At 42.1% G+C, this 26,825-nt stretch overlaps 2 protein-coding genes across 4 annotated transcripts; both read right to left on the minus strand.

Annotated features, from left to right (window-relative positions):
* Positions 1–12,469: 12,469 nt before the first annotated feature.
* LOC147306703 (alcohol dehydrogenase 1-like) lies at positions 12,470–16,147 on the minus strand. Of its 3 annotated transcripts, none has more exons than XM_086275517.1 (9): positions 15,990–16,147; positions 14,800–14,901; positions 14,544–14,685; positions 14,010–14,097; positions 13,578–13,791; positions 13,211–13,471; positions 12,919–13,051; positions 12,691–12,829; positions 12,470–12,590 (listed from the first exon to the last, which is right to left on the minus strand). In XM_086275517.1, exons 1-9 carry the CDS (start codon positions 16,005–16,007, stop codon positions 12,557–12,559), a joined length of 1,131 nt encoding a protein of 376 aa, XP_086131643.1. In that variant the 5' UTR covers positions 16,008–16,147; the 3' UTR covers positions 12,470–12,556. The 3 variants fall into 3 exon arrangements, with proteins under 3 accessions (XP_086131643.1, XP_086131641.1, XP_086131642.1); XM_086275515.1 differs by having other exon boundaries at positions 13,211–13,486; XM_086275516.1 differs by lacking the exon at positions 15,990–16,147 and adding an exon at positions 15,046–15,072 and having other exon boundaries at positions 13,211–13,486.
* A 5,940-nt stretch (positions 16,148–22,087) lies between these two features.
* LOC147306704 (alcohol dehydrogenase 1-like) lies at positions 22,088–26,229 on the minus strand. The gene is made up of 11 exons (XM_086273906.1): positions 26,114–26,229; positions 24,760–24,779; positions 24,508–24,609; positions 24,215–24,356; positions 23,873–23,960; positions 23,561–23,780; positions 23,201–23,461; positions 22,916–23,048; positions 22,452–22,590; positions 22,338–22,372; positions 22,088–22,259 (listed from the first exon to the last, which is right to left on the minus strand). Exons 1-10 carry the CDS (start codon positions 26,211–26,213, stop codon positions 22,339–22,341), a joined length of 1,239 nt encoding a protein of 412 aa, XP_086130032.1. The 5' UTR covers positions 26,214–26,229; the 3' UTR covers positions 22,088–22,259; position 22,338.
* Between the last annotated feature and the right edge of the window lie 596 nt (positions 26,230–26,825).

The raw sequence follows: 26,825 nt of genomic DNA on the forward strand, positions 1-26,825 counted from the left end.
CCGTCCTCCAGGGCATGAAGCAGGTATGGAGGAGATCAAAACTCCAGACATCCAGAGGCCCCCAGAACACAAGAGACCAAGGAAGACCAACAGAGGGGCAGCCGCGCCACTGTCCCAGAAAGAGCTGAGGAGAGTCCCAGATGAGGGCTCACTCAGCAGCCGCGGAGCAGAAGCCAGGGGGAGTTGCAGTGACGCGCCCGTGAGCTCCGCCGGCAGCCAGCCGTGCCTGAGTGACCGAGCCCCAGGCCGAGAGGCCGGGGGCACCCCACCTCCGAAGTGGCCCGAGCAAGCCCCAGGCTCCAGGCCCCGATAAGCGGCCGCCAAGGAGTGAGCCGGTGTGTACCTGGACACCCATCCCCGGACACAAAGAACCACCAACGCACCGATGTCTGAGGGAGTCCGCCACTGGGAGGGGAAGTGGTGGTAGGGGGAGATAGGCCTCCATACCTTGGAGGGCCTAAGATGTCCCCAGAGAGGTGGCGCCTGACACCCAACCTGACATATAGACACAGACATACAGGCACACACATATACAAACATCCATTCCCACCCTCATGCTCTCATATACACTTACTCCACACTCAAGCAACGTGGAGACAGACATAAAGAGACGCTGTACACACGATCACACTCCCCAAGCGTACTCTAAGCCCCGGGTCTAGGTACCCTTGCCCCTGGAGGGGGGGAACTGCACCCAGACCCAGGTGGTGTTACCCTTTTCCCTGCGGTGGGGGGAGGCAGACCGCCCCGACTCCGCAGCAGCAGGGAGGCCCCACACTCCAGACCGCAGTCGGACGGCCAACTCCTCCTCCTAGCCCCCCCGCTCCAGCAGGTCGCAGAGAATGGGGGTGAGAGAAGACTCCAAACCTCCCTCCACCCGCTCATTGTAGTGTTGATGCATGTGTGTTCTAAGGTGCATTCAAAACCCAGGAGGGCATGGAGCTACCTGCCAGAGAGCAGCAGGTAAGCGCATGGTCCCTCCTGCTGGCCCTCAATGTCTACGTGTATTTAACATTGAGAGGTGGGCAACGACGCCAGGGGTGGGGTGTACACCCTGATGGTACTTTGGATTGCGTGTATCGTGCCCACCCCCAAGATCCTATATGTATGTGTAATGAGAGTGTGAGTAATGTGAATGTCTAAGTTGTGGGATAAAGGCAGAGGCAGCCAGAAGGGGACGGGGGGGGGGGGGGGGGGGGGTGGCCTCCTCTGCACCCTGGTGACATACCCCTACTCCAAGGTCCTGCATGTGTGGGTGGTTGTGGTGGAGCGGGAAGAGGGAGGCAGCTGGAGATGGGGAGGGAAGGAAGGGAGGGGCAAGTGACCCCGCTGACCCCAGTAGGCACCCCCATACTCCGCGACCCACCAGGGAAAGGGGGCCCAGGTCCATCCAGACCGGGGCCCAGCGCAGCAGCGCCTCCCGGCCCCACAGAGCCCAGGACAGTCCACCCAACCCCACCACAGAGAAAACTGCACCCACCCCACCATCGACTCTTCTTCCAGACTACATAAGACAATAAACACCCAGGCTGAGATCTTCCTCCACCTCTCCTGTATCTCCCCCTCCTGTAGAGAGAGCCCCTGAGGAGAGGAAAGCTCCTGCAAGATGTGACAATCTTCCCCACCAGTTGAAGAGCCCCCCAGGTGGCTCGATGCACCAGCGGCACCCTGCTCCAGGGCTGGGCCCCCATGCACCCACCCGCCCACAACCCCGGCAACACACCAACCAGGACCCAAGCCCCCGAGGCCCTGCCTGGGCCCCAGCCCAGAGACGGAGCGCCCCCAGAACCTCACGCCCATCCCGGACCCACCCAGGGGCAGCCAGGCTACCAGGTCAGTAACCCACGTCCGTCAGCACAGACCCTCCCCTAGCCCCGCTGCACGCAGCCGCGAGGAAACAGTCACCTGAGAGCCAACAGAGCCCCTAACCGGACATGACCGCTACCCCGGGTTGAGCCCCCCAAGGAAGATGCCTCCGGGGAACCCCCCGACGCCCTAAGCCTGTCCCTACCCCCACACCAATCACAACAGTGAAGGCGGGACCAAACTATGACCCCCCACCCCCACTAGGTGATGGAGCTGATCAAAGGAGCCCAGAGCAATTGATCTGATGTGGTGGCAGAGGCTGTATCAAGACTAATGTAATCTAATAGATAATTTCTATATTGGTTAGAATTAAGATTATTTTTATTTTTCCAGTTCATGAGGACTGTTTTCTTGGCTATGCATAGGGCAGTGAAAACCATATGGGCGATATTCTTTTCTGAAGTGACATTATCTAAGCTGCCCAACAAACACACTAAGGGGGAAGTTGGAATGTTACATTTCAGACACTTCGATAAGTCTTCACATATCTCGCGTCAAAACTTCTGAACTGGTGGACAGGACCAAAGAGCGTGGATATAATTGTCCGGTGAATTGGTTTGGCAGTGTGAGCAGTTGTTGGTAGACATAAAGCCCATCTTGAACATCCGATGACCTGTATAGTGCACTCTATGTAATATTTTGTATTGAATTAATTGAAGACTGGGATTTCTAATTAGATGAAAGGTTTTTAAGCAAATCTGAGACCAGAAGTTTAGGTCTAAGTTAACTGATAAATCCGCTTCCCATTTTGCAATAGGAAGTGATATTGATTCATCTGTTTTAGAAAGCATTCTGTATATTTTGGATAGTAATTTGGGGGTTTTAAGAGTAAGAAATTGAACCACACTTGGTGGTGTTTGTAGTTCAACTTGACCCGGTTTAAATTTCTTTTTTACTATGGATTTAATTTGTTGATATTCTAAAAATCTTTTCTTGTTGATCCCATATTGTGTAACTAGTCTGTCAAATGAAATAAATTCTGTTCCTTCTAGTATATGTTCTAAATATTTGATTCCTTTACCACTCCAATCTGAAAAGTTTATCATATTATTGTTTTGTAATATGTCAGGGTTGTTCCAGATAGGTGTACGTTTGCATGGGATTAATGAAGACGCTGTCAATTTTAGAAACTCCCACCATGCTGTCAGAGAAGCGCTGATGTTGATGCTTTTAAAGCATTCATGTCGTTGGATGTTTGAGCTGATAAATGGTAGGTCTGAGATCTCTAGATTATTGCAAAGTGCTTGTTCTACATCTAGCCAAGGTTCATCTAAGAGGGTATGTTTTAGCCATCCTGAGATAAACTGAAGCCTGTTGGCTAAGAAGTAGTGCTGAAAGTTAGGCAGTTCTAGTCCTCCTTTATCCTTGGTCTTTTGTAGTGTTTTTAAGCTTATACGTGGGGGTTTATTTTTCCAAAGGAATTTGGACATACATGAATCTAGAGATCTGAACCAATCTTGTGGCGGTTTAGTTGGGATCATTGAGAATAAATAATTTATTTTTGGTAAGACCATCATTTTTATAGCGGCAACCCTTCCCATGAGTGATATGGGTAGACATTTCCATCTAGCCAGATCATCTTCTACCTTCTTTAAAAGTGGGATATGGTTTAATTTAGTTAGATCTGCAAGCTTGGGAGAAACATTAATACCTAAATATTTTATATTTCCCGATTGCAGTGGTGTAGAAGAGGAATTATGGAAGGAGCAATTAATCGGTAGGACTGTAGATTTTGACCAGTTAATTGAGTAATCTGATATTCTTGCAAAAGAGTTTATCAATTCAATCACCCCAGAGATATTGGTTTGTGAATTTTGGAGAAAGAGTAACACATCATCCGCATAAAGGCTGATTTTATGTTCCACGTTCTTGCATTTTATGCCCTTAATTACTGAATTCTGTCTAATTGCTGCTGCTAGTGGTTCAATAAAAATTGCAAACAGTGAAGGGGAGAGTGGGCATCCCTGCCTGGTGCCCCTCAAGAGACAGAAGCTGGAGGATGTCTGGTCATTTGTTCTAACACAAGCTGTTGGGGAATTATATAATATTTTTAACCAGTTTATGAAAGAGGATCCAAAACCAAATTTGTGTAAAGTTGCAAATAGAAATTTCCAGTTAACTCTGTCGAATGCTTTTTCTGCGTCTAAAGAGAATATTGTCGTTTCTAGGTTTTTACTGTATGAGTAGTCTATCAAATTAAGTAATCTACGTGTATTTGTTGATGAGTGCCTACCTTTTATGAAACCAGTTTGGTCAGGATGAATTAAGAGGGGGGTTATTTTCTCCAGTCTCTTTGAGAGAGCTTTGCAGATTATTTTAAGGTCTACGTTTATAAGGGATATTGGACGATAGCTTGAGGGATATACAGGGTCTTTGCCTGGTTTTAGCAGGAGATTAATGTTTGCAGAATTCATATTTGATGGAAGTCTGCCCTTTTCTTTAATTTCCAACAACGTTCTGTAGAAAACTGGTGCTAGAATCGACCAGAATTCTTTGTAGAATTCTGCAGGAAAGCCGTCTGGACCTGAAGCCTTATTATTGTGCATACTTATCAGGGCTTCCTGGAGTTCACCTGGTGTCAGTGGTGAATCCAGTGCCATTGCTTGAGTGTCCAATAATTTTGGAAGAGTTATGTTGTCCAAAAACTGATCAATTTCTTTTTTAGATGGGTTTATTTGTGGTGAATACAACGTTTTATAGAAATCCCTGAAAATGTTGTTTATTTGTATCGGATCATATATTGTGTTCCCAGACGAATCTTGAACAGCACATATAGTTGTTTTTTCTTTATTTATTTTTAGCTGGTTTGCTAGAAATTGACCGGATTTATTACCATGTTCATAATTTTGTAGGCGTAGTCTTTGTACTAAGAATTTTGTTTTTTTTTATCAATTATCTCATTTAATTCTAGTTTTGTTTTGCGTATTTTGTTCAATGTTTCCTGATCTTGGTGGGACGCGTAGGCTTCTTCTAGTGATTTGATGTTTTTTTCTAATTCCTGAATATTTTTGTTTTCTTTTTTCTTTTTATGTGATGAGAAAGAAATTATTTTACCTCTCATCACAGCTTTCCCTGCTTCCCATAGAACAGAAGCTGATGTTTCGGGAGTGTCATTATAGTCCAAATATGAAGTCCACTCTTTTTTAAAATATTTAATAAAGTCTTCATCTTTAAGTAGTGATATATTAAATCTCCAGTTTTTTCTTGGCGTAGTATTATTCTTGTGCATTAGTGTTAAAGATACAGGACCATGATCGCTGACAGCTATAGGATGAATCTCAGTGTCTGAAATGTCGTTCAGCAGTGAGCTGCTGACCAAAAAATAATCCAGACGAGAGTAGGAGTGATGGACATGTGAGAAAAAAGTATATTCCTTACTGGTGGGGTGAAGGGAGCGCCATGCATCGCAAAGACCAAAGTCGCTCATATACTGTTTGATTATATTTGTGGACTGCCAATTACGCTGAGTTCCCGCTGTATTGAGCCTATCCATGTCTTCATTTAGTCCAAGGTTGAGGTCGCCTCCAAGAACAAGTGTGCCACCTAAGTGTTCAGAGAGTGCACTGAAAAAACCGTGAAAGAATGAGGGATCATCAACATTTGGACCATATACGCTTGCAATACATAGCTTTTTATCAAGTATAGATAGTTTAATGATTAAGAATCTGCCCTCTGGATCTATAACTGTATCGAGTACTGTGAAATTAATATTTTTATGTATTAAAATTGCTACTCCCCTTTGTCTAGAATTATAACAAGCTGAGAACACATTAGGAAACTCAGCCGTTTTACCTTTTAAAGCAGCGTAGAGCAGTTATAACAGGTGAGCGGCCCGGGGAAGGAAACGATTATGAAAATTCACAATCCCCAGGAACTCCTGCAACGCCTTAACCGAGACGGGACGCGGAAAAGCTGCGAAGGCCTGGACCTTGTCCGGCAACGGGACCACACCGTCAGCGCAGATGCGGTTCCCCAGGTAATCTAGGACTGGAAAACCAAACTGGCACTTGGGCAGTTGATGATCAGGCCGAGCTCCGCCAAACGCTGGAAAACCTAACGCAGATGAGATTCGTGCTGGCCCGCCGAGCTGCTGGCCACCAATATGTCATCCAGGTAGACCAAAACGAAAAGCAGCCCGCGCAAAACAGAGTCCATCAGGCGCTGAAAGATCTGGGCGACAACTTTCAACCTAAACGGCATGCGCAGAAACTCGGACAAGCCAAAAGGGGTGATGACAGCGGTTTTAGGAACATCCCCAGCGCGCACCGACACTTGGTGATTTGGGAAAAATCGAGGTCCCTGCAAGATGGGCGGAAAAATCCTGGATGTGGGGAATCGGGTAACGGTCGTTCTCCGTAACGTTATTTAAAGGCCGAAAATCCCTGCATGGTCGCCACCGCCCGTCCGACTTGGGCGCCATGTGAAGTGGAGAGGCCCAGGCACTGTTCAGCCCTGCACAATGCCCAGGGGCTCCATGGCCGCGAACTCCTCCCGGGCGACGGACAGTTTCGCGGGTTCGAGACGACGCGAAACACCGGGGTACCGACCGTGGGGATATAATGCTCAACCACATGTTTCGCGGCTGCGCTGGAGAAAATTAGGAGTTGACAGCGACGGAAAATCTAACAGCAAACGCCGAAACACGTCTCCGGAGGCTACCAAATTGGCGCGGACGAGGGGGTCGGCGGCCCGTTAAGACGGGCCAGCGAAAAGAACGACAAAGCGTCAATCAAACGACTGTGCGCAACATCGAGTAACAGCCCGTGAGCACAAAGAAAATCGGTGCCGAAGATAGGCACCGAGCTGGCAGTAGCATCAAAGTTCCACTGGAATTCCCGACCGTGGAAACTAACAGTCACTAACCTTTCCCCATAAGTTGAAATAGGAGAACCGTTAGCCGCAGTCCGCCGCGGTCCGTGGCGGTGGGCGGGAAAAGGCTCTTCTGGAAGCCAGAGTCCACCAGAAAACAGCGCCCGGAGCAAGAGTCTTCAATGAAGAGCAGCCTTTCCATATCGTCAGTGACCGCGGCCGCTATGGCGCCGTGGCAGTCCCCTTTCCTTGGGCAGGTGTTGTGCCAAAAAGTGATTGTCTGCCAAAAACTTTTTGGCACAACACCGGAAAAAGAGCAGGGTGGCAAGCGACGCGCTCTGTCTTTTCCTGCGGTGCCGCTGTGTAGCGATTACTGCCGTCAGCGCCAGGCCGTCCGCTCCAGAGAAGGCAGGTGGGGGTATTGCCAAAAAGTTTTTCCTGCCAAAAAATGATTTCCAATGTTTCCCTGTATTTTTTATGTCTAATATCTTTACATATGTTGGTAAATAGACTTCGGTGAACAGCGTTTACAAAGGGGTTATATATAGTATTAAAAAATTATCTGTTTTTCAAGTATCTTTTCATCTCTGTTATTGTACTTACATTATAACCAATCCGGTCCTTTATCCCCACTTAAAATATTTTTACAGAACTATTGTAATATTTGCTGCCATTTCTGCTGTCCTATTGTCCAGCTTACTGTTACAAAAGACATTTTCAATGTTAATGAGATTTTTTTAACTGCATAAATAAAAGTTGTATAAAAGTCACTGCCAAAACCTGATTGCGGCTTCTACCTTGTTACATGAATGTTGTTTGTGGCTCAGTATGACTTTGTGTCATCCATGAGGGATGCATTTCACATATGTTTCACATATTATAGCCCAACAAGTTACTTATAGCAGTTTAAATATCACTTTTTGGAAAATACTGGAAATCAGTTTATGGCAGACAATCACTTTTTGGCACAACACCGGCGGGTTCGCAGCCAGGGCGTGCACTCCGAACGTGCGGGAAGCCAGCAGGATGCGATCCGCTTCTTCAGCCAGGGAGCGGTATTCCTGCGCCGCTAGAAACGGGGAGTTGGCGAGGCCGGTCCTCACAGCGACAGGCAGTTGTCTGAAAAAGAGATGGATGTTTAGGAATCCCCCGTTGTCCGAACCGAGCAAGGACAACATGTTCTCCATGAGCTCAAGAGCCGTGCCTCCGCCCAGGCCGGAGAGGGAGAGAAGCTTCTCGGCGAGCTCGCACCGGAGAGGATGTATCGCCGCAGTAGTAGGTCTCTAAGGGCGACATATTTTCCCGCGCAAAGGCGGTCCTGGGGGAGAGCCATCGCATGGCGGGTGGCTAGCGGGTCGAGCAATGCCACCACATGATTAAATTTCGTGTCGTCAGCGGAGATGCCGTGGAGAGCAAACTGAGCGTCCACGTGGACGAACCATGACGAGGGGTCGTGGAGCCAGAAGTCCCACAACTGGAGCCCCACGCCAAACGTAGCCGTAGCAGGAGGCAGAGAGCCAGCGGTCGTTGGTGTGTCCTGGGCGATCTCCATGGTTCGCCGCGTGCTCAAAGTAGGGTCACCAATATGGAGGCATGTGACACACGACACAGGAGCTCTAGTTTTCCACTCTAACTTTATTCACCTCCATACATCAACTAAGCATATCGCACCCAAACACAACAGAACCCCTCCTCCAAGCTTGGGTGTGAGTGGAGCCCTCTAGTGGGTTGCCACAGTCGAACCAAATTTTGACTTTCAAGCTCGTTAGAACTGTACCAACTCTGTTTTTGCCTTATATACTTTATTTGGATGTTTTTAATAAGTCACCACACCCATGTCCCTTTTTTCGCTAGTAAAATATGAAGAAATAAAAGCCTCATTCACGATGTCCTACTGGATCTGGTCACATATTGCTGTAAGCTGCCTATTCTTGTACAATCTATGGCACCAGCATCACATTGCAGGCAAGCTGGTCAAAGTTCAAACTGCAGTGGTATAATCAAGCAGCGTCCCCCAGTTACACACACCAATGTGTAGAATGTATGGACAGCTACAGTACATACTGAAAGTAATAAGAAAATACTAAACCAAGGCGATGTGTCATGGTGCAGGATACTGAAGGAGAATAGAAGACTGGAACAAGATCTCGACAATTAAAGAAACACTGAAGTACAGCAGATAATGCTAAATTTACTGTGGAGGATGATGACGGGAACAAAAGCTGTGGATATGTCATCCTTTATTTGCTGCAATAAAATCCGGTATCAGTAAATATAAACACCCGATCAGGAGTGCTACAAAGTTATTATTTAGCTGTGCAGCTGAAGGTGTCAAATGAGAGGACGTGCACATAAATCTGTTATCACATGTAGTTTTATGGTTTGATATAATTTCATTTGGTATATCTGCTGTTTCTCTGCAATAACATCTCTTTTTTGCAAAACTTCAGAAGGAAAGTGGCAGCAGGACTGCTTGGGGACAAATCCTGGAGTCCATCCTAGAAGAATAATTACAACACTGCCTGCCAAGTTAAGCAAACACTGGTATTATTAGGTTGGTCTGTGTAAATCTCAGCTAGTATTAAAGTGAAATTAAAATAGCTTGACAGAGCAATTTTGGCAGATAATACTGAGGACTCCAAACACAATAAAAACCAGTATAGGTAGTACAGATCTGCGTGGCACGCTGATGTCGCTACAATCAATAATCACAAAACAATGAATTGATGATGAATTTAACTGATGCTCTGTCTGTTTAGGTCAGTCATTTTTCCCTCCAAAAGCGTTGATACCCGCGCTATGAAAAACATGTACTTATCGAGCACACCCAGATATATTGGAGGGGTTCCTGAAGGCGCTTTGATGACACACCTCTTTCTGTAACTTAACTGCTGCTGTTTTTAACCTGCGTAGGCTGAGAAGTTTTAAGCCCTTCTTGCACTGATCATGTAGTCCTTGCTAAAATAATTTATGTATTATGATGACCGAATGTAATGTGTTTAAATGTTCCAAATGTATAACAGTAATTTAAATACAAAGAGAAATGGTTTAAAATGTGTTAAAATATTTTAAATTATATTGTTTACTTTTTAAATGGAAGAGAGAGATACAAATGTGTGTAATGTATGTGATGTGTGCTGCTTAGACTCACCTAAGCTTGTTTAACGGTGATTTATTAATTCCACCATAATCGCAGCTATTCTTGGAAAAGCGAAAGCATGACCTGGGATACCACAGTGAATTTATTAGCTTGCAGTTATCTCAGTAACACTTTGTCACTGCCAATTTCAACAATTGTGCAAAACTGTGTGGATAGACAATCAGTGAGGTCAGCCGTGGACAGTCAATGTTTCTCCAGAGGGAACAGAAGCCAAAAGCAGAAATGATTTTTAATGCAGTAGATTAAAAAAAAAATAAAAAACTAGGACGCTTCCTATTTGGATCTCTGGCACATCCAACCAGGAGAAGACCATGGGACGGACTCAGGGAATGCTGAAGAGACTATGTTTCTTGGCTGGTTACCTTCATAACCCTGACTCAAGTATGCTGCAGGAAATGAACGGATGCACAAAGAACCCTAACGAACATTTGCAAAGACAGTATGTCTTTGTCCTGCTTTGCTCCCCTAACCTCAACCAGTCGTGGCAGATGGTCGCCCATCCGTGAGCCTGGTTCTGAGGGAGGTTTTCCTTCCCGCTGTTGCCATAGTGCTTGCTCATAGGGGGTAATATGATCTGGTCTTAACCTTGCAATGTAAGGCACCTTGATGCAGCTGTTGTTGTGATTTGGCACTATACAAATAAATTTAAAACTATTAAAACAAGAGCGTACACACCATAAGTAGGTGTGCTCAGTGCAGAGGCCCATGTTTAAGCCCCAACCAAGCCATGTGCTGCATGACTTAAAATTACATCTAAACTAAAGTGGTGATTTTCATGTTGCGCTAATTAATACTCCTCATATTATGTGGTTTACTAACCTAACCAGCTAATTGTTTAGCCAAATGAGAAGGAAAGAGCAAAAGATTGGAACGTTGACTTCCTACTGTCACCTATTATGCCCAGAGCTGTAGGAAGTGACCCAAAGAGCCAGCTGAGGTAGTTCAGGCACCTGACTAGGATGCTTCTTTGGTGACTGTCACTTAGATGTGGTTTTTGGGCATATCCAACAGGAAGGAGACACTAGCGTGATTAAAAAAAAAAGAAAAAAAAAAGTAAACACTATGAAAAACATAAAGCTTAACTTCATGACAAAATTTTGCAGGGTTAATTTTACAAACACTGCAGTGAGTCAATTTACTCTCTCAAAACCCAGTCCCACAAACAGCTCACAATTATGATAGGATCTAAAAAGAGGAAAAACAGAAAAAAGAAGTTTGTATTTCCAGCTTAATTATTGCTTAATTATTCTTGCTCTACTTCTGTACTTGCTGTACTTCTTTTTTTCTTCTTCCCCCCATTACCATACTGCTCACAGGTGAAAATCTAATTTATTTCATGTACTACACAAGCTTTTTCTAAGGAGACACCATCTCAGAAATAGCAAGAAAAGCTCTGTTTATTTCTGGAAGCAAGGCAGTCTAAGACTGAGTGCCTGCATCTGCATTCCACATGTTTTCCCCACACATGGAACACTTAAAAAAAAGAAAAAAAGAATTGCTTAATGGATGCATTTCTTAGACTGGGATTTCAGACAAACATAACTGGGTGAATACACCCACGAGGATGCTTGTCGAGCATAGGGAAAGTTGCACATTAATTGTCTGGGTCACTTTACTATAATTGCTAATGTTTGGAATGTTAGATTGACTGGTTACAGTAAACTGGCAAAATCTTTCCAGTATTATTCACTCTCAAAATTTCATTTGTCTCAAAGCAGTCAGATCAACACTGCATTTTTATAGCTGCCATGCTGAAGATTAAAATGGAGACATAATCTTGAAAGACTAATTAGTTTTCTATAACATGTATCCCACCAACAACCAAAAAGCAACAAACAATTCTACATGAAAAATGAAAGTGGTTGGAGTCACTTTTCAAAGTAATGAAATAGACAGTACATTTATTTGAATTTTAACCACCTATGCAGTTCATCAACAGGACTTCGTGTGATCACCTACAGAACTGCAGTACACTGTTAAACTGGAATGATTCAATGTGCAATAAATTAATATTTAGGATCAGTAGGGTTACCAATATTTAAATCTGATGGAGGTGCAGAAATGAAAACAAGACCGGCTGAGAGCCTAAATCGTGTCCCAGTCAGAAGAAACCAATTCTGTTGAAGAATGTAGAACAGCTGGCATAAGTAATTGGCTAAAGAAGGAAATGTATGCCTCACAATTTATTTGGTGCTGCCAGTCATAAGAGTGAATTTAATGCATTCAAAGGCAATTACATCACTTCTTCAATCTTTTATCATATGTAGGTTTTTTGGGTTAATTTTATAGAAATCTATTAATATTTGGTTAGCACAGTTGCCTCACAGCAAATAGATCCTGGATTTGAATGAAGTTTACATGTTCTCTTTGTGCCTGTGTGGGCACTCCATCTTCCTCCCACAGTCAAAAGACATGTATGTTGGGTGAACTTGTGATTCTAAATTTACTGTAGGTGTGAATGGTTAAGCAAGTCTGTTGGCTGTAAGCTGGCAACTTTTTCACCCCACCTTTCCAGCAGCTGGCAGCTAATAGGCCCCTTTAAGTACAGTTTAGTAGTGAAATCGTGGATATAGCCGAAGACACAGAACATGCAGCCCAAAAAAATGAGTACACACACACACACACACAGATCCATCTGGGAGACCATTTATTTTACTCTTCAAACACTGATTAGTGTTTGCTGGTAGTAACTTTAGTGTTATTGAAGGCAGCACAGCAGCATTATTGTGGAGAAAATCTCATGACTGTGCGGATACTGTGGGGAAAAAGGAGAAAAGATTTGAGCAAAGTTTTGGTCTAATCTGTGTTGCTGTTGACTCAATAATGGAGGAGAAAGTATAGTAGAGCAAATCTACCTTTTACCGTTCTTCAACAGTTCAATGGCGTCGTTGACCTGGTCCACAGTCATGTTGTGAGTAATGAACTCATCCAGCATCACCTTCTTGTCCAGATATGCTTTAACCATCCTAGGAATGCCACCCTTACCCTTAAATCCTGATCCCCAAAAGACAAAACTACAAGCTGTAATGAATCTCAACATAAGCTTAATAAAGACACCGTAAGCTCCCTTATATTTATCTCACCTCCAAACAAGCACCCAGTCCATGTACGTCCAAGCATGAGATTAATAGGTCGGGTGGCTACGTCATGCAAGTCTGTCCATCCAACAATGACACTAACGCCCCAGCCTGCCACACAAGATTCCAAAGCACTGCGCTACATGGAGAAACAGCGGAGCAGCAGAATTGTATGTAGAAGGATACAAGGATATGTTAATGAAGGACTTCTTAAATAACCACTGGAAAAGAGCAAGGTTTAGTTGACTTTTACTAAACTAGACATTTGATACTACCGAGTAGATTAAATCTTCCTCACCATGCATTCCACATTCCCAATACATTCCAGGGAGTAGTCCACACCTCCACCAGTCATCTCCATCAGCACTTGGCTGATGGGTTTATTGTGATCCTTGGGATTGACGAAGTCAGTAGCTCCAAACACTTTGGCCTTCTCAAACTTGTCTGGGTTGATGTCAACAGCGATAATCCTTTTGGCTCCTGCAGCCTTGCAACCCATGACTGCAGCCAAACCCACAGCTCCCAGACCAAACACGGCACAGGTGGAGCCTGGCTCAACCTGCAGGAAAGGAGACTGATCAAAACTGGACATAAAAATTAAATTAAACACCCCCAGCACAAAATGTCCAATTCCAATGGCTATTCCGTTAGCCCACCATACACACCTTAGCAGTATTAACAGCTGCCCCATATCCAGTGCAGACCCCACACCCAAGGAGGCAGACTTTATCCAGAGGAGCAGCCGGGTCGATCTTAGCCACAGCCATCTGGTTCATCACAGTGTACTCAGAGAAGGTCCCAGTCCCCATAAATTGCTGCAGTTTCTGCCCCTTACAGGTAAGCCTGGAATGTTCTGTGCTTTTCTGGGCGTGCCTTTTCCTAAACAAGACATATTTGATGTTTTGGATTTTTTTTTATTTTTTTATGCACAACTTTTAAAAGTATTCCTCTTGAAGGAATGAAATCAACAGTTACCTAGTTGATAAAAAGACGAGTAGTCGGAATACTTTCACAACATTTATATCTAGTCTGTAAAAAAGTGCAGTGTGTGTAAAAGCACATGAAAACTGAATAAGATGGCATGAAATGAGTCTCACATTGCTTCTTCACACCGGTTGGTCTTAGGACTCTTACAGAAGCGACATTCTCCACACTGGAGTAGGAAAAGAGGAATTACTTTGTCTCCTGGAAGACAGAAAGCATTGAGCCTCATTTACAGCATGTATACACAAATCCATACGTAACCTGTCAAACATTTCACATCCACAGAGGATGACAAACATTTCACATAGCACCTAACTTGTTTATGCTCCATGAACAAATTTAGGAGTGCTTCTGACCTTGCGTATGAACAAATTATGAAAGTCTGAACATTTTTAAACTCCATCCATTCCAGCATGAATTTGTTTTCAAAACACTGCAAGATAAAATATCCTTAAAATTCTAAAATATAAATTTCTTGTACAGAAAAGAACACTAAATGAAACATTACCTTTTTGTCTTATAGTTGCTTGCATTTTTGTTGCAAATTTGTTACAGACTTTAGACACAGGATTGAGATGAGTCTTATTTCTCTCTTGCACAAAATGCAAATAAGCATATTTTTGGATGTTAAACAATCTCAAACAAACCTGGCTGAAATTCCGTCACTCCCAGCCCAACACTCTCTACAATGCCGGCTGCCTCATGACCGAGGATGGTTGGGAAGAGCGATTTGTCCAGACTCTCATAAAGGAAGTACAGGTCTGAATGGCACAGAGATGTTGCCACAATCTACAGCAAATATGACGGTAAAAGAAGCACTGAATGAGATTATAGGAGTTTAGTTGTAGAAAAGCGTAAAGAACATACATGCATACAAGAGCATCAAAGCCGGCTGCTTCTTACCTTAATGCGGACCTCATTGGCCTGGGGTGGGGCTACCTCTATTTCTTCAATCACCAGAGGCTTGCTGGATTCCCAGGCCACTGCTGCCTTGCACTTGATGACCTTAAATGGCAGAGTTACAATATTAAAATTATCCACCAAGGTCATTTCTGTAAACCAACTTAACAGAGCAGATGGAGAAATTTAAATAAAAATCTTTAAATATGCAATAAAGGAAATTATTAATCAGTGGCTGACCCCCCTTACCATTAGTGCCATTTCAAAAGTTTTGTAACAATGACCACTTACACCAGGGGTGTCCAACTCCAGGCGTCAAGGGCCGGTGCCCTGCAGGTTTTAGATCTCACCCTGGGTCAACACATCTGAATCAAATGATGAGTTCATTAACATGCTCCTGGAGAACTTCAAGACATGTTGAGGCAGTAATGTAGCCATTTAAATCAGCTGTGTCGGATCAAGAACACATCTAAAACCTGCAGGACATCGGCCCTTGACGCCTGGAGTTGGACACCCCTGACTTAGAGGGTCTACCCAGCACCACCGAGGTGGTCATTTTCACCCCATAGAAATTAATATCCAACCACATGCTGGCTGCCCTGGCAACACAATTTTAAGACACATTTTGTCATGAGCCTTAGAGGCAGATGTGGATGAGATGATAAACTTTGTTCAGTTTAAATAATTTTACAATATTAGTTTGTGTTTTTGTAGTTGGCTTTGAGGTTAATTTTAAATAGAAGATGATCTGTTTTTGATGCCTGCCTCACAGTTTCAATGCAGACTTTATTTCAGTGCAGCTATGCCACACATGACTCAATGTGACCCTTCCTGGTGGTTCTATTCTTAATAAATTAAGCAGTAAAATCAGTACAATACTACCATCTCAAGAGGAAAATATGATTTTGTGGCGGACCACCAGGTGGCTCCACTCACACACAAGTTGAAGGGAAGTGTGGGGGTGGAGATTTTGGCGCTGACTATATGTGAAGTTCTGTCAGTTAATAAAGTGGTTGGAGTGAGACACTGAGACCTCTCCTGTCGTTGTTACATACCTCCACAATTTTGCTAAAATATGTGCAAAGCAAACCATTAAATCATAGCACATGTAAAGTGTTATGATATTCTTTCCTTTATAAAAAAAAATAAAAATCTGCAAAAGTAATTGAAACACATTTAAATGATTTACTTACCTTACCAGCTGTGGCCATTTCTGCAACCAAATGAGGAAAACTCGACGGAAGAATGGACTTTAAATTCTGCGATGACGCATAAACATTTGTTGGTAGGGACTTCAGAGGTCAGGTTTACCCAGTACGGTTACGCAAGCATTTTATATGAGACTGTTTACAATCTGGGAATTACATGTACTTCCATTATTGTGTGGATGCCTTAATAGGCATCCACACTATTGAGTTCCTGTTTCTCTTTATTCTTTATTATTCCGGGTGTTTCCGTACACATTTCGCCGTGGATCTACTTCCACAATTTTTGTGCTATTTTCACCGTTCAAACTCTAAACTGTTCTGCTCTTTCTGCTTATGCCGGCTATGACTTTTGGTGTTTATTACTATTATACTTTTTAAAATATTACACTTTTTTCCTTTAATTTGTCCCATTGAAATGAATGGGAAACTTCCACAATTCTGCTAAAACTTTCTTGTCTTTGAAACTTAACTACTGCCTCATACTTTCACCTAGAAACTCCATTCAAACTTTAAAACGTTCTCAAATGATTGGGCTATTCCTGTATGATTCAGCTTTTTCAGATCTTCTACTGTTTTCATCTTATCTCTCTTTAAGTCTTCAGTTGCAAAATTGTGATTTTTCAGAAAATACATGCGTTGCTATGGTTGCTATGCAATTAACTCAGAGGGGACAGTGAAACTGTTTGAATTTTCTCTTCATGTCCAAACAACTTCTTGCTACTCGCTCAATTTCCACTCAAGCCCCACAGATTATACACCAAAACGTAGGTATTTTTGCTGGCTTTCAGAAAATGTCCCTATCATTGTTGTGGGACTCATAGTTATTTTGCAAATCTCCTCAGAGTAACACAAAGTCAGAAAACTCTCCATATAAACTCAATGGAGAGTTTGTTCAAAATCACCGCTGGATTTCTCTAATGAGAGGCATTTTCAAATTGTCATATCTCCTTAACGAAGCGAAGTTAAGACATGAGGCTTGTCCCGGTATATCTTCAGACACTCCTGATGCTCACAATTCAAGAATTATTTTCTCACCTATTACTGTTCTGAGATGAGTTAGACTTGTTTGAGGGTAGGAAATTTGTCCCTCGCTCAGATTTCATCAGATTTCAAATTCTGGAAATGAGTCACTTTTTTCTCTCATCATATCTTTTTGATGGATTTCCACAGAGCCCTGAAAATTTCCATGACTGTTCACCAAAGCCTGCTGTTTCTTACGGTGAAAGAATGATTTTGATGCTCCATATAGATTTAGAGTTACCAAAGGTTGTTTGAGAGCAAGTCAAGGCAGTTTTTGCTTCGCCTCTACTCAGTTACAGTGTATTACAAGTCATATATCTTTAATAATTTATATTTTATCTCTGAATTATGAAGACCTGAAGATTCCCCCATCTCTTCTGAACAAAACAATGTCTGAATGACCGTTCTAGCCTCTACGGTTAGGAAATTATGGCCATTTGTTCGAGGGGAATCCTGAATGTCAGAAATACACTGAAGAAAACTCACACCTCTCTCTGTGTCTGCGTGTGTAAGGGCTGACTACAGCAGGTGCAGCTAATTTAACTGACCTACATATACCAAGCCCAGACTCTCAACAGCTCCTGTTCCCTTACTGTCTGTGTATGTGTGTCTGTGTATCAATATTTCTCCTATGTTTAGGTATTACTCCTCAATCATAGTATTTCTGCTAAAGCAAAGTACTTCTACTACATCTTAGTACTTCTGCTAAATCATAGTATTTTTTGAAAAATCATAGTATATTTGCCAAATCATGGTATTTGTGCAAAATCATGGTTTTGGGGCCAAATCATAATATTTCTGTTATGTTATAGTATATGTGCTGAATATATTATATGTGCCAAATCACAGTATTTATACCAAATTATAGTATTTATGCCAAATTACAGTATTTCTGCTAAAAAGCAGAAATAGTCCTTTTTAGCAGGAATTTCTGCCAAAAGATAGTATTTATGTTAAAACATAGTATTTCTGCTAAATCAGAGTATTCCTGCCAAATCATAGTATTTGTACTGAAACATAGTACTTCTGCCCAATCACATTATTTGTACTAAATGATAGTACTTGTGCCAAATCATAGTATTTGTGCCAAAGCATCGTATTTGTATGGAGTCATAGTATTTCTTCTAAATCATAGTATTTCAATCAAATCTCAGTAGTTGTTGTTAAAACGCAGTATTATTGCAAAATCATAGTATTTGTACCCATTCATAGTATTTCTGCTAAATCATAGCATTTGTGCCAAATCATGGTATTTGTGCAAAAACATAGTATGTCTGCAAAACCATAGTATATCCCTTATGTTATAGTATTACTACTAAGGCATAGTATTTCTGCCAAATCATAGTATTTGTGCCAAAGCATCGTATTTGTATGGAGTCATAGTATTTCAATCAAATCTCAGTAGTTGTTGTTAAAACGCAGTATTATTGCCAAATCATAGTATTTGTACCCAATCTTAGTATTTCTGCTAAATCATAGCATTTGTTCCAAATCATGGTATTTGTGCAGAAAACTTGGTTTGTCTGCAAAACCATAGTATATCTCTTATGTTATAGTATTACTACTAAGGCATAGTATTTCTGCCAAATCATAGTATTTGTACTAAATCATAGTACTTGTGCCAAATCATAGTATTTGTTGCACATCATAGTATTGGAACCCAAACATAGTATTTGTCCCAAAGCATCGTATTTGTATGGAGTAATAGTATTTCTTCAAAATCATAGTATTTCAATCAAATCTCAGTAGTTGTGTTAAAATGCAGTATTATTGCCAAATCATAGTATTTGTACCCAATCATAGTATTTTTGCCAAATTGTGGTATTTGTGCCCAATTAATAATTCTGTTATGTTATAGTATTACTACTAAGTTGTAGAATATCTGTTATGTTATAGTGTATCTGCGGAATATAGTATGTGTGCCAAATCGTAGTATTTATACCAAATCACAGTATTTATGCTAAAACATAGTATTTCTGCCATATTGTGGTATTTGTGCAAGAACATTGAACTGTTATGTTATAGTATTACTACTAAGTCATAGTATTTCTGCCAAATCATAGTATTTGTGTGAATTTGTATACTGTAATATCACTGTAGTATGTAGTGGCTAAGTAGGGGGTGTTTACAGTGTAAATAGGTCATCTCTTGTGTTGGAGTGCCCTCTTGTGGCGCCTTTTGGGTAGTGCCTTAGTAAACGTGAACCCTGTAAGAAGTGGTATCAGACTGATTTGTAGTGGAGGAATTTGTTGCCAGTGTTCTTAATCATAGAAACCACACCATATCACCTCTCCACATCCTCCTACTGTATGCCATGCCTCCCTGTACCATCCATCTGACCGCCAATAAACTCCACCTGTGGTAATCTAATCCCTGGATGTCAGCCTCTCCTTCTGACCGAGGATAGTTACTATTGCAGCACCACCCAGCATTAAACTGACGTACACCATTCTGTACAATAGTATTTGTGCTAAAAAGTAGTATTTCTGCCAAATCATAGTATTACTGCTATTTCATACTATTTAAGCGAAATTACAGTGTTTCTGCAAAAACATGTTTGAGGGGTGGAAATCTGTCCTCCTCTCATTTTTCAAACTCATGTCTCCGCGACGGAGATACAAAGAGCTATGTAAATCGTAGTCAAAGTACACCAAAGTCCGCTGATTCACCCAGTGCAAGAATTATGCTTCTATCCCACCTAGTTTTTGAGTACAAATTTATACACTATCACAGACCGGTAATTCATATTGATAATTTATTACAATTCTGCAAAGTTTTATGATTTTAGCAGCTTTTCTAATATGGACCTCACATTCTTGTTAACAGTCTATGGCAGAAATACATACAAGTACACAGCCTGATGAAGCAGACAGAAGCAGTACCGCTGATTGGTTCAGCATTTTCACCTCTTATCAGCACAAATCTCAGCCTCTTCTGCTGTTTTCATTAGAATTGTAAGCTTTTCCACCTTTTTTCAGTTACGTGAGAACCAGCTGTTTTAGCAGGATTTCAGAGTTCAGCTTTTTCACTTGTTTTAAGCACAAATTTCAGTTTCTTTACCTCATTTCACAACAAAGTTCTTCCTCTTCACCTCTTTTCTGCTAATTTGAGCTTCTGCTCCACAGTGCACATTGTCCCTCTCATCATATCTTTGCTTGTGACCAGAACTCATTTGGCTCAGAGGGTAGGGCATCTGCCGTGAGACCCGGTGGCAGAGGTTTGAATCCTACCTCATTTCACAACAAAGTTCTTCCTCTTCACCTCTTTTCTGCTAATTTGAGCTTCTGCTCCACAGTGCACATTGTCCCTCTCATCATATCTTTGCTTGTGACCAGAACTCATTTGGCTCAGAGGGTAGGGCATCTGCTGTGAGACCCGGTGGCAGAGGTTTGAATCCTACCTGTGACAGTTGCTACACATGTTCCCTGCTTGCATGCGCTCTGCTTTCTTGTGTGTCACTGCTCTCCAGTGTGTCATTACACATACAGCCATCTTCAGCAAGTACTTCTGCTTCTACACCTCTTGTCAGCTCATCTTTTTGCTTCTTTGCCTCTTTTCAGCAGAAATTCTTCTGATTCACCTCTTTTCTGCCAAATGTTTAGCTTTTTCACCTCTTATCAGCACAATTCTAAGCAGCTTCTGCTAATTTCACCACAATTGTCACTCTCTCCACCTCTTCTTTGTGTGAATGAGTTTGGTGCAGTGAGGTGAATTGCCGCCTTTAGACCAGAAGGGCCAGGTTCGAATCCTGCTCAGGGCAATGTTTTTTGTTTTTTTTTTTCAACTTTTTCAGCTTTTTTCAGCAGACATCTTCAGCGTTAAGGCATCCACACAGCATTTTCGCAGGAAATGCAAGTTTTTCTAGTTATAGTCAAGTTTCTGTCCAAAGGACAAGATGTACATGGTCTTACTGCCTCGGGGAATACTGCTCACCTGTGGTGGTATTGGCACTTTTACATGTACTTGCAGAATATGACAAAAATTCCGTAATGCAAAAGTCTTTAGGTAATCCTAAAACTGTTGAACTATATTTTTAATTTCCAACGTGTCTCAGAATATCCAGACTACATAGCATACTATTTATGAAGAAAACCAAAACACACCACACCCATCCCAAATGCAGTATGCTGTCCTGTTATCACACTTCATTCTTGCAGTGCATGCAAGCCAGCAAGTGTTTCAGGACATTCCCAATGTGTCCTGAGTTAAAGAGGGTCAAAGGGGAATTGACAAGTTTACTCCAACATGTGACAACATGAGTAAACTAGAATATGGACTTAAGCTGAAGTTTGTCCCCACCCCCCCCTGTAGGATGGCAAACTAAACCCTGGCTGAACACAGAAGCACAGATCTGCTCCTGATCCGGCTTCCTCCCACCGTCCAAAGACATGCAGCTTGTGGGGATAGGTTAATTGGATAATCCAAATTGCCACTAGGTGTGAATGTGCGAGTGAATGTGAATGGTTGTCTGTCCCTATGTGTTAGCCCTGCGACAGACTGGCGACCTGTCCAGGGTGTACCCTGCCTTTCGCCCCATGACAGCTGGGATAGGCTCCAGCGCCCCCTGCGACCCTGAAAAGGATAAGCGGAAGCGAATGGATGGATGGAATTTAGAACTATTAGTTTAAGTGTACAGTTGGTACTGAGTGGTCATGGCAGAAGATTGAAGCAAGTGCATATGAAGCCAGGATCTAAAGGATCTGAGGATAGGAATACAAATGGCAGATCTGTTTGGAATTCTGAAGTTGTGTTCACTGCCATAAGCAATTACATTAAAGTAGAAGTTAACAAGGGACATCTGTGACAAAACTAGCGGGATGACGACGGCACTCCCTGCTATGTTAAGTACATATTTATATTAGGCTGTGTGTAAATGTGAGCAGCAGTTATTAAATAGTCAAACTCTGAAAACAATTAGTTCAGGCATTGCAAAGTGTGTTAAACAAAAATAAACTTTAAAAGGCAATATTTGCACAAGTCTTAATGAAATGTGAGTCACTACATCTGGCACTATTCAATTCATTGCTTAATATATTGTACAACAAAAGCATAAACTACACAGATTTGTTTAAACCATTTATTTTGCTCTTTAAACAGTGTTTAGTTTCTCTTATCAACACAGATTTCAACCATCCATGGATGTCTGATTCCCTTTATGCACAGTGTAGTGATGAGTTATTTTAGGGTTGTTGAATTCAGGACTGGAGTTTATTTTGTGGAGAAGCTCATGACCACCTGGATACAGAAAGAAGAATGATTAATGTGTCATTTAGTCAGCCAGTGAGTGTAAATCTACCATTTGCTGCGTTTTACCTCATTCTGGACAAACACTCATAACTGTCCGGATGCTTTGAAATAAACAACACAAATTAGGTCTTCGTTTTGGACATCTAGTAATTAAGTTATGTCAGCTGAGGCTGTATGTACCATTTGCCTTGCTTCATTAGGTCAATGGCATCATTGATTTCATCCATAGTCATAGTGTGACTGATAAACTCATCCAGCTTCAGTTTCTTTTCCAGGTAGTCTTTCACCATCTTAGGAACAGCATCCTTACTTTTAAATCCTGACCCCACCCAAAGACACAAGTTAGAACGGCACTAACCAGTTTGTTACAACAGAAGATGCAAGAAATTATGCAGATCTCAGTCCAATTCATGACATGAATATGTCCAGCTGACTGGGGACCTCTCCAGGGAGTGCCCCGCTTCTTGCCTTATAACAGGTGGGCTGCATATCAAGCATACTTGAATCCTAATTTGGAGAAGCATGCCAGCTTAGACCACAAACAATTTGTTGTGAGCTGCCCATCAGATTTAATCACTCATGTGAAAATGTTGTACGCTGGTCCAGCCCACTAGAACTACTGGTTATGGTCACATTTGTCTCACCTCCAAACAGGCAGCCAGTCCATGTACGTCCCGAGGTGAGCTGAAGAGGTCGGGTGGTTACGTCTTGCATGTCTGTCAATCCCACGATCACACTGACACCCCAGCCTTTCACACAGGACTCCAAAGCACTGCGCTAGATGGAGAAATGGTAACAAGTCAGCAGAAGGATAGAAGTCACTGAAAAGACTAAACTGACTCAAGGTCTTTTGGGTTTTAAAAACAAAAAGGAAATTGTTTCACTTAATTCCCTCTATTGAGAATCTAAATTTCATAAAATTCCCCTACCATGCATTCCACATCACCAACACATTCCAGGGAGTAGTCCACACCTCCACCAGTCATCTCCATTAGCACTTGACTAATGGGTTTATTGTGATCCTTGGGATTGACGAAGTCAGTAGCTCCAAACTCCCTGGCTTTCTCAAACTTGTCTGGGTTGATGTCAACAACAATAATCCTTTTGGCTCCTGCAGCCTCACAGCCCATGACTGCAGCCAAACCCACAGCTCCCAGACCAAACACGGCACAGGTGGAGCCTGGCTCAACCTGCAGGAGATGATTTCAGTAAATGGGATTCATTTTGGATGAGTGCTTACAGGTCGTTACTAAAACAAAAAAACCTTTCAGTTCTAGCAGCATACACACCTTAGCAGTATTAACAGCTGCCCCATACCCAGTGCAGACCCCACACCCAAGGAGGCAGACTTTATCCAGAGGAGCATCAGGGTCAATCTTAGCCACAGCCATCTGATGAGCCACAGTGTACTCAGAGAAGGTGCTGATTCCCATAAACTGCCGCAGCTTCTGCCCATTACAGGTTAACCTGGACTTTTCCAGTGCCATTTCTTTTGAACCCATTCTAGTCCTGAACAAGATAGAGGGGAAACATGAACCTCAAGAGTACACATCAGCACATGGTGGCAATGAGAGGTGAGAATAAAGCAAGATTGTACTCACCAAATTACGTCACACTGGTTTGTCTTAGGGCTCTTACAGAAGCGACATTCTCCACACTGAGGAAGGTAGAGGGGAATCACCTTGTCTCCTGAGGAAAAATAAATGGTCACACGTTCTGCTTTGGCGTATTAACCGAGTGCCCGCTTATGGACCACATTTACTTGGATTGAGAATTTAAAAATTTGAACATCACAATTTACAATTAAAACCACCCTTTGGACAAAGGCAATCAAGTCTCTTCCTAAAACCAACCTGAACACCATGGGAACAGCTGTGGCTGATGTCAGGGTCAATCTCTTGTTCACGGAGAGAAGTTTAATTTGTTCAAAGTTAAAAACTGACCTGGCTGAAATTCTGTGACTCCAGGCCCAACACTCTCGACAATGCCGGCCGCCTCATGGCCAAGGACGACTGGGAAAAATTCCTTCTCCACAACCTTCAACAGGCAGTACAGGTCTGAATGGCACAGCGCTGTTGAAACAATCTGTAACCACGGGAATAATAATCAAATCCAAAGTCAAGGTTGTTTCTGGTGAATCTTCTGGTAAAACAGGAACTTTATGGAGGTACTACATTGCTCCAGGATCATTTCAGAGGATGAGAGGGCCTGCAAGTCTTGAAAGTGGACGTCTCACCTTGATGCGGACCTCATTGGCCTGGGGTGGTGCTACCTCTATCTCCTCAATCACCACAGGCTGCTGGGGCTCCCAGGCTACTACTGCCTTGCACTTGATGACCTAAAGGGGAAGTTGGAGGAAGAAGAAAATTCCAAGTCCAATGCACATGATTAAATTACTATAATTAGCCTCCATTAGCCTTTTTCAGCCTTAATTTTGAAAAACGAAAAATTATAGAAGGAAATAAAAGAAAGGAAATTTTACACTTACATTACCAGCAGTGGTCATTTCTGTAACAAAAAGGTGGAGAGATGGACTTGAGTAGTTACAAGTAGTGTGACAGCAGTTCATGGGGACACAAACTTATAATTTTCCTCTGTATTAGCAGTGTTAGTTCAAAATTAAAACCAATCAATAACCCAGCAGAGTTCTCATATCAGAGAGCTTGTGATGCTTTCAAATGTTGTGAACGGTGTTCTTTTGAATGAAACTAGAGGGGGTGGGGCTTGTTTATAGCTAGACTTTAACTCATTTACCCAACTACTACCATTAACCAGTTAGGTTAAACAGACGTGGCTTCAAATACAAATGTTCCCCACATATGACATCCAAGCTTTATAATTAACCTGTATGTTATGCGTTTTGTAAACTAAACCATGCTGAAGTCAATTTGGTTCCAAACTTTAAAATGTGGATTTAAAAAACAAAAACTCTTCAAACCATGTTTGCAACATTTGCAAACCAGTTCCATCTAAATGTGAAATATAGGTGTTAAACCAAAAAGTTGAATTTTAAATGTAAGGTTAAATCTAAACTCATCTTTTGCAATAACGCGACGATTTGAGGGCCAGTCTGTAAATGAATTGTCTAATCTTAATCTTAAATTGATTTCAAAGATGTTTTGAATCCAGGATGCAGACAGGTTGATTTGGAGAGGCACAATATTTGTTATCAAATCAGTCTAAAGCTTCAGATTTTCCACTGAGAGGTTAAAGGAGGCCTGACTGGGTCTGAACACCACACACGCATAAGTACACTGTAGCTTTGACTCAATCTGCAGTGGCTTTAATCCCAGTTACATTAAAGCTGATTTACATTTAATTAGATTCAATTTCTTTAAACTCAAATGTAATCATCAATCATGTGGTTCTTTTATTTGTTAATAAAATTTAAAGTAGGGTAAATTATAACTGGGAAGACAAGGAACCCAAAAAGCTTTCCATTGTCCCCTCTAATTCTTTAAGTTAAAATGCTACATAGGCCACATTAAAAGGATACCACTTCACTTAGGATGGATTTGCTTCACTTAACTCAGGAGGAACACAGGTGTTGAAACTCACTCTGATCAACCTTTCTAGAACAAGGTCACTTATTTCAGAGTTACTCGACTCATCTTACTAGTTTATAATGAAACATGAGCTGGCTTGGGTTACCATGTTGAAACAATGATTCTGAGTTCCCACTGCTTAGAAAACCTCTAACATTACTGGCAGCATTTCAGAAATGCACAACAACACAGCAATGAAGGAGAGATCAGTTAAACGAGTTCAGCCAGCTAATTTTTGCTTTTCCAGGGCAGAACGAGACCGTAAACACAATCACAAAGAAAGCAACTTGCACATACCTGAAGGAAATAGCGGGTCTACAACAGGTGGGAAACAACGGATGCTCCAAGGTGCAGGGTGGTAATTAAGGGCTGGCCAATATTCGCTTTGCAGCTGCATTTTCCTTATAAGGAAAGCGGCTAATGAGGCATGCCTAAATGAGCTGACCTGGAACGTTAAAATGACTCAAAGTCCGACTGCAAATAATGTATAATAATAATCATCATCATCATCACCATCACCATCATCATAATTGATGGGAGTTTATTCTAAGCTAAGCTATCTATCAAGTACAAAAATAAAAAAATAAATATATAAATATAATATGAATTTAATATGAATCTACAGTGAAAGACAGTTTTGTTTGTTTTGTTTTTTCATCCAACAACCCCAGAAAAATGACTCAGGACAGTATTTCTGAATGCACAGTACGATGGTGGCTCAGTGATTACCTCAATCGCCCAACAAGAAGTTGGCCCTGGGTTCAAACCTGTGGAAGACCCTTCTGCACATGTTCTCTTTGTGCTTCCTCTAGAACTCCAGGAACTGTTACTGAAAAGAAGGCTAAGTAATTCTGTCTGGATGGGTACTTTTGCAAATAAAAGTTCAATATAAAAGGAAAAACTGCATCATTCAGCCAAACAAATGCATCTTAGTGCATTCGTGTATAACCCCTGTCAATATTTGAAGCAAGAATCTGAGTGAGAAAATATAAAAGGCTTTCTAAAGGGG

Source organism: Aulonocara sp. 'chitande type north' Nkhata Bay, linkage group LG19, assembly GCF_057382095.1.
Source record: "Aulonocara sp. 'chitande type north' Nkhata Bay isolate Kocher_YH1m ecotype deep benthic linkage group LG19, A_spYH_male_GT1.1, whole genome shotgun sequence".
Taxonomy (NCBI): Eukaryota; Metazoa; Chordata; class Actinopteri; order Cichliformes; family Cichlidae; genus Aulonocara; species Aulonocara sp. 'chitande type north' Nkhata Bay.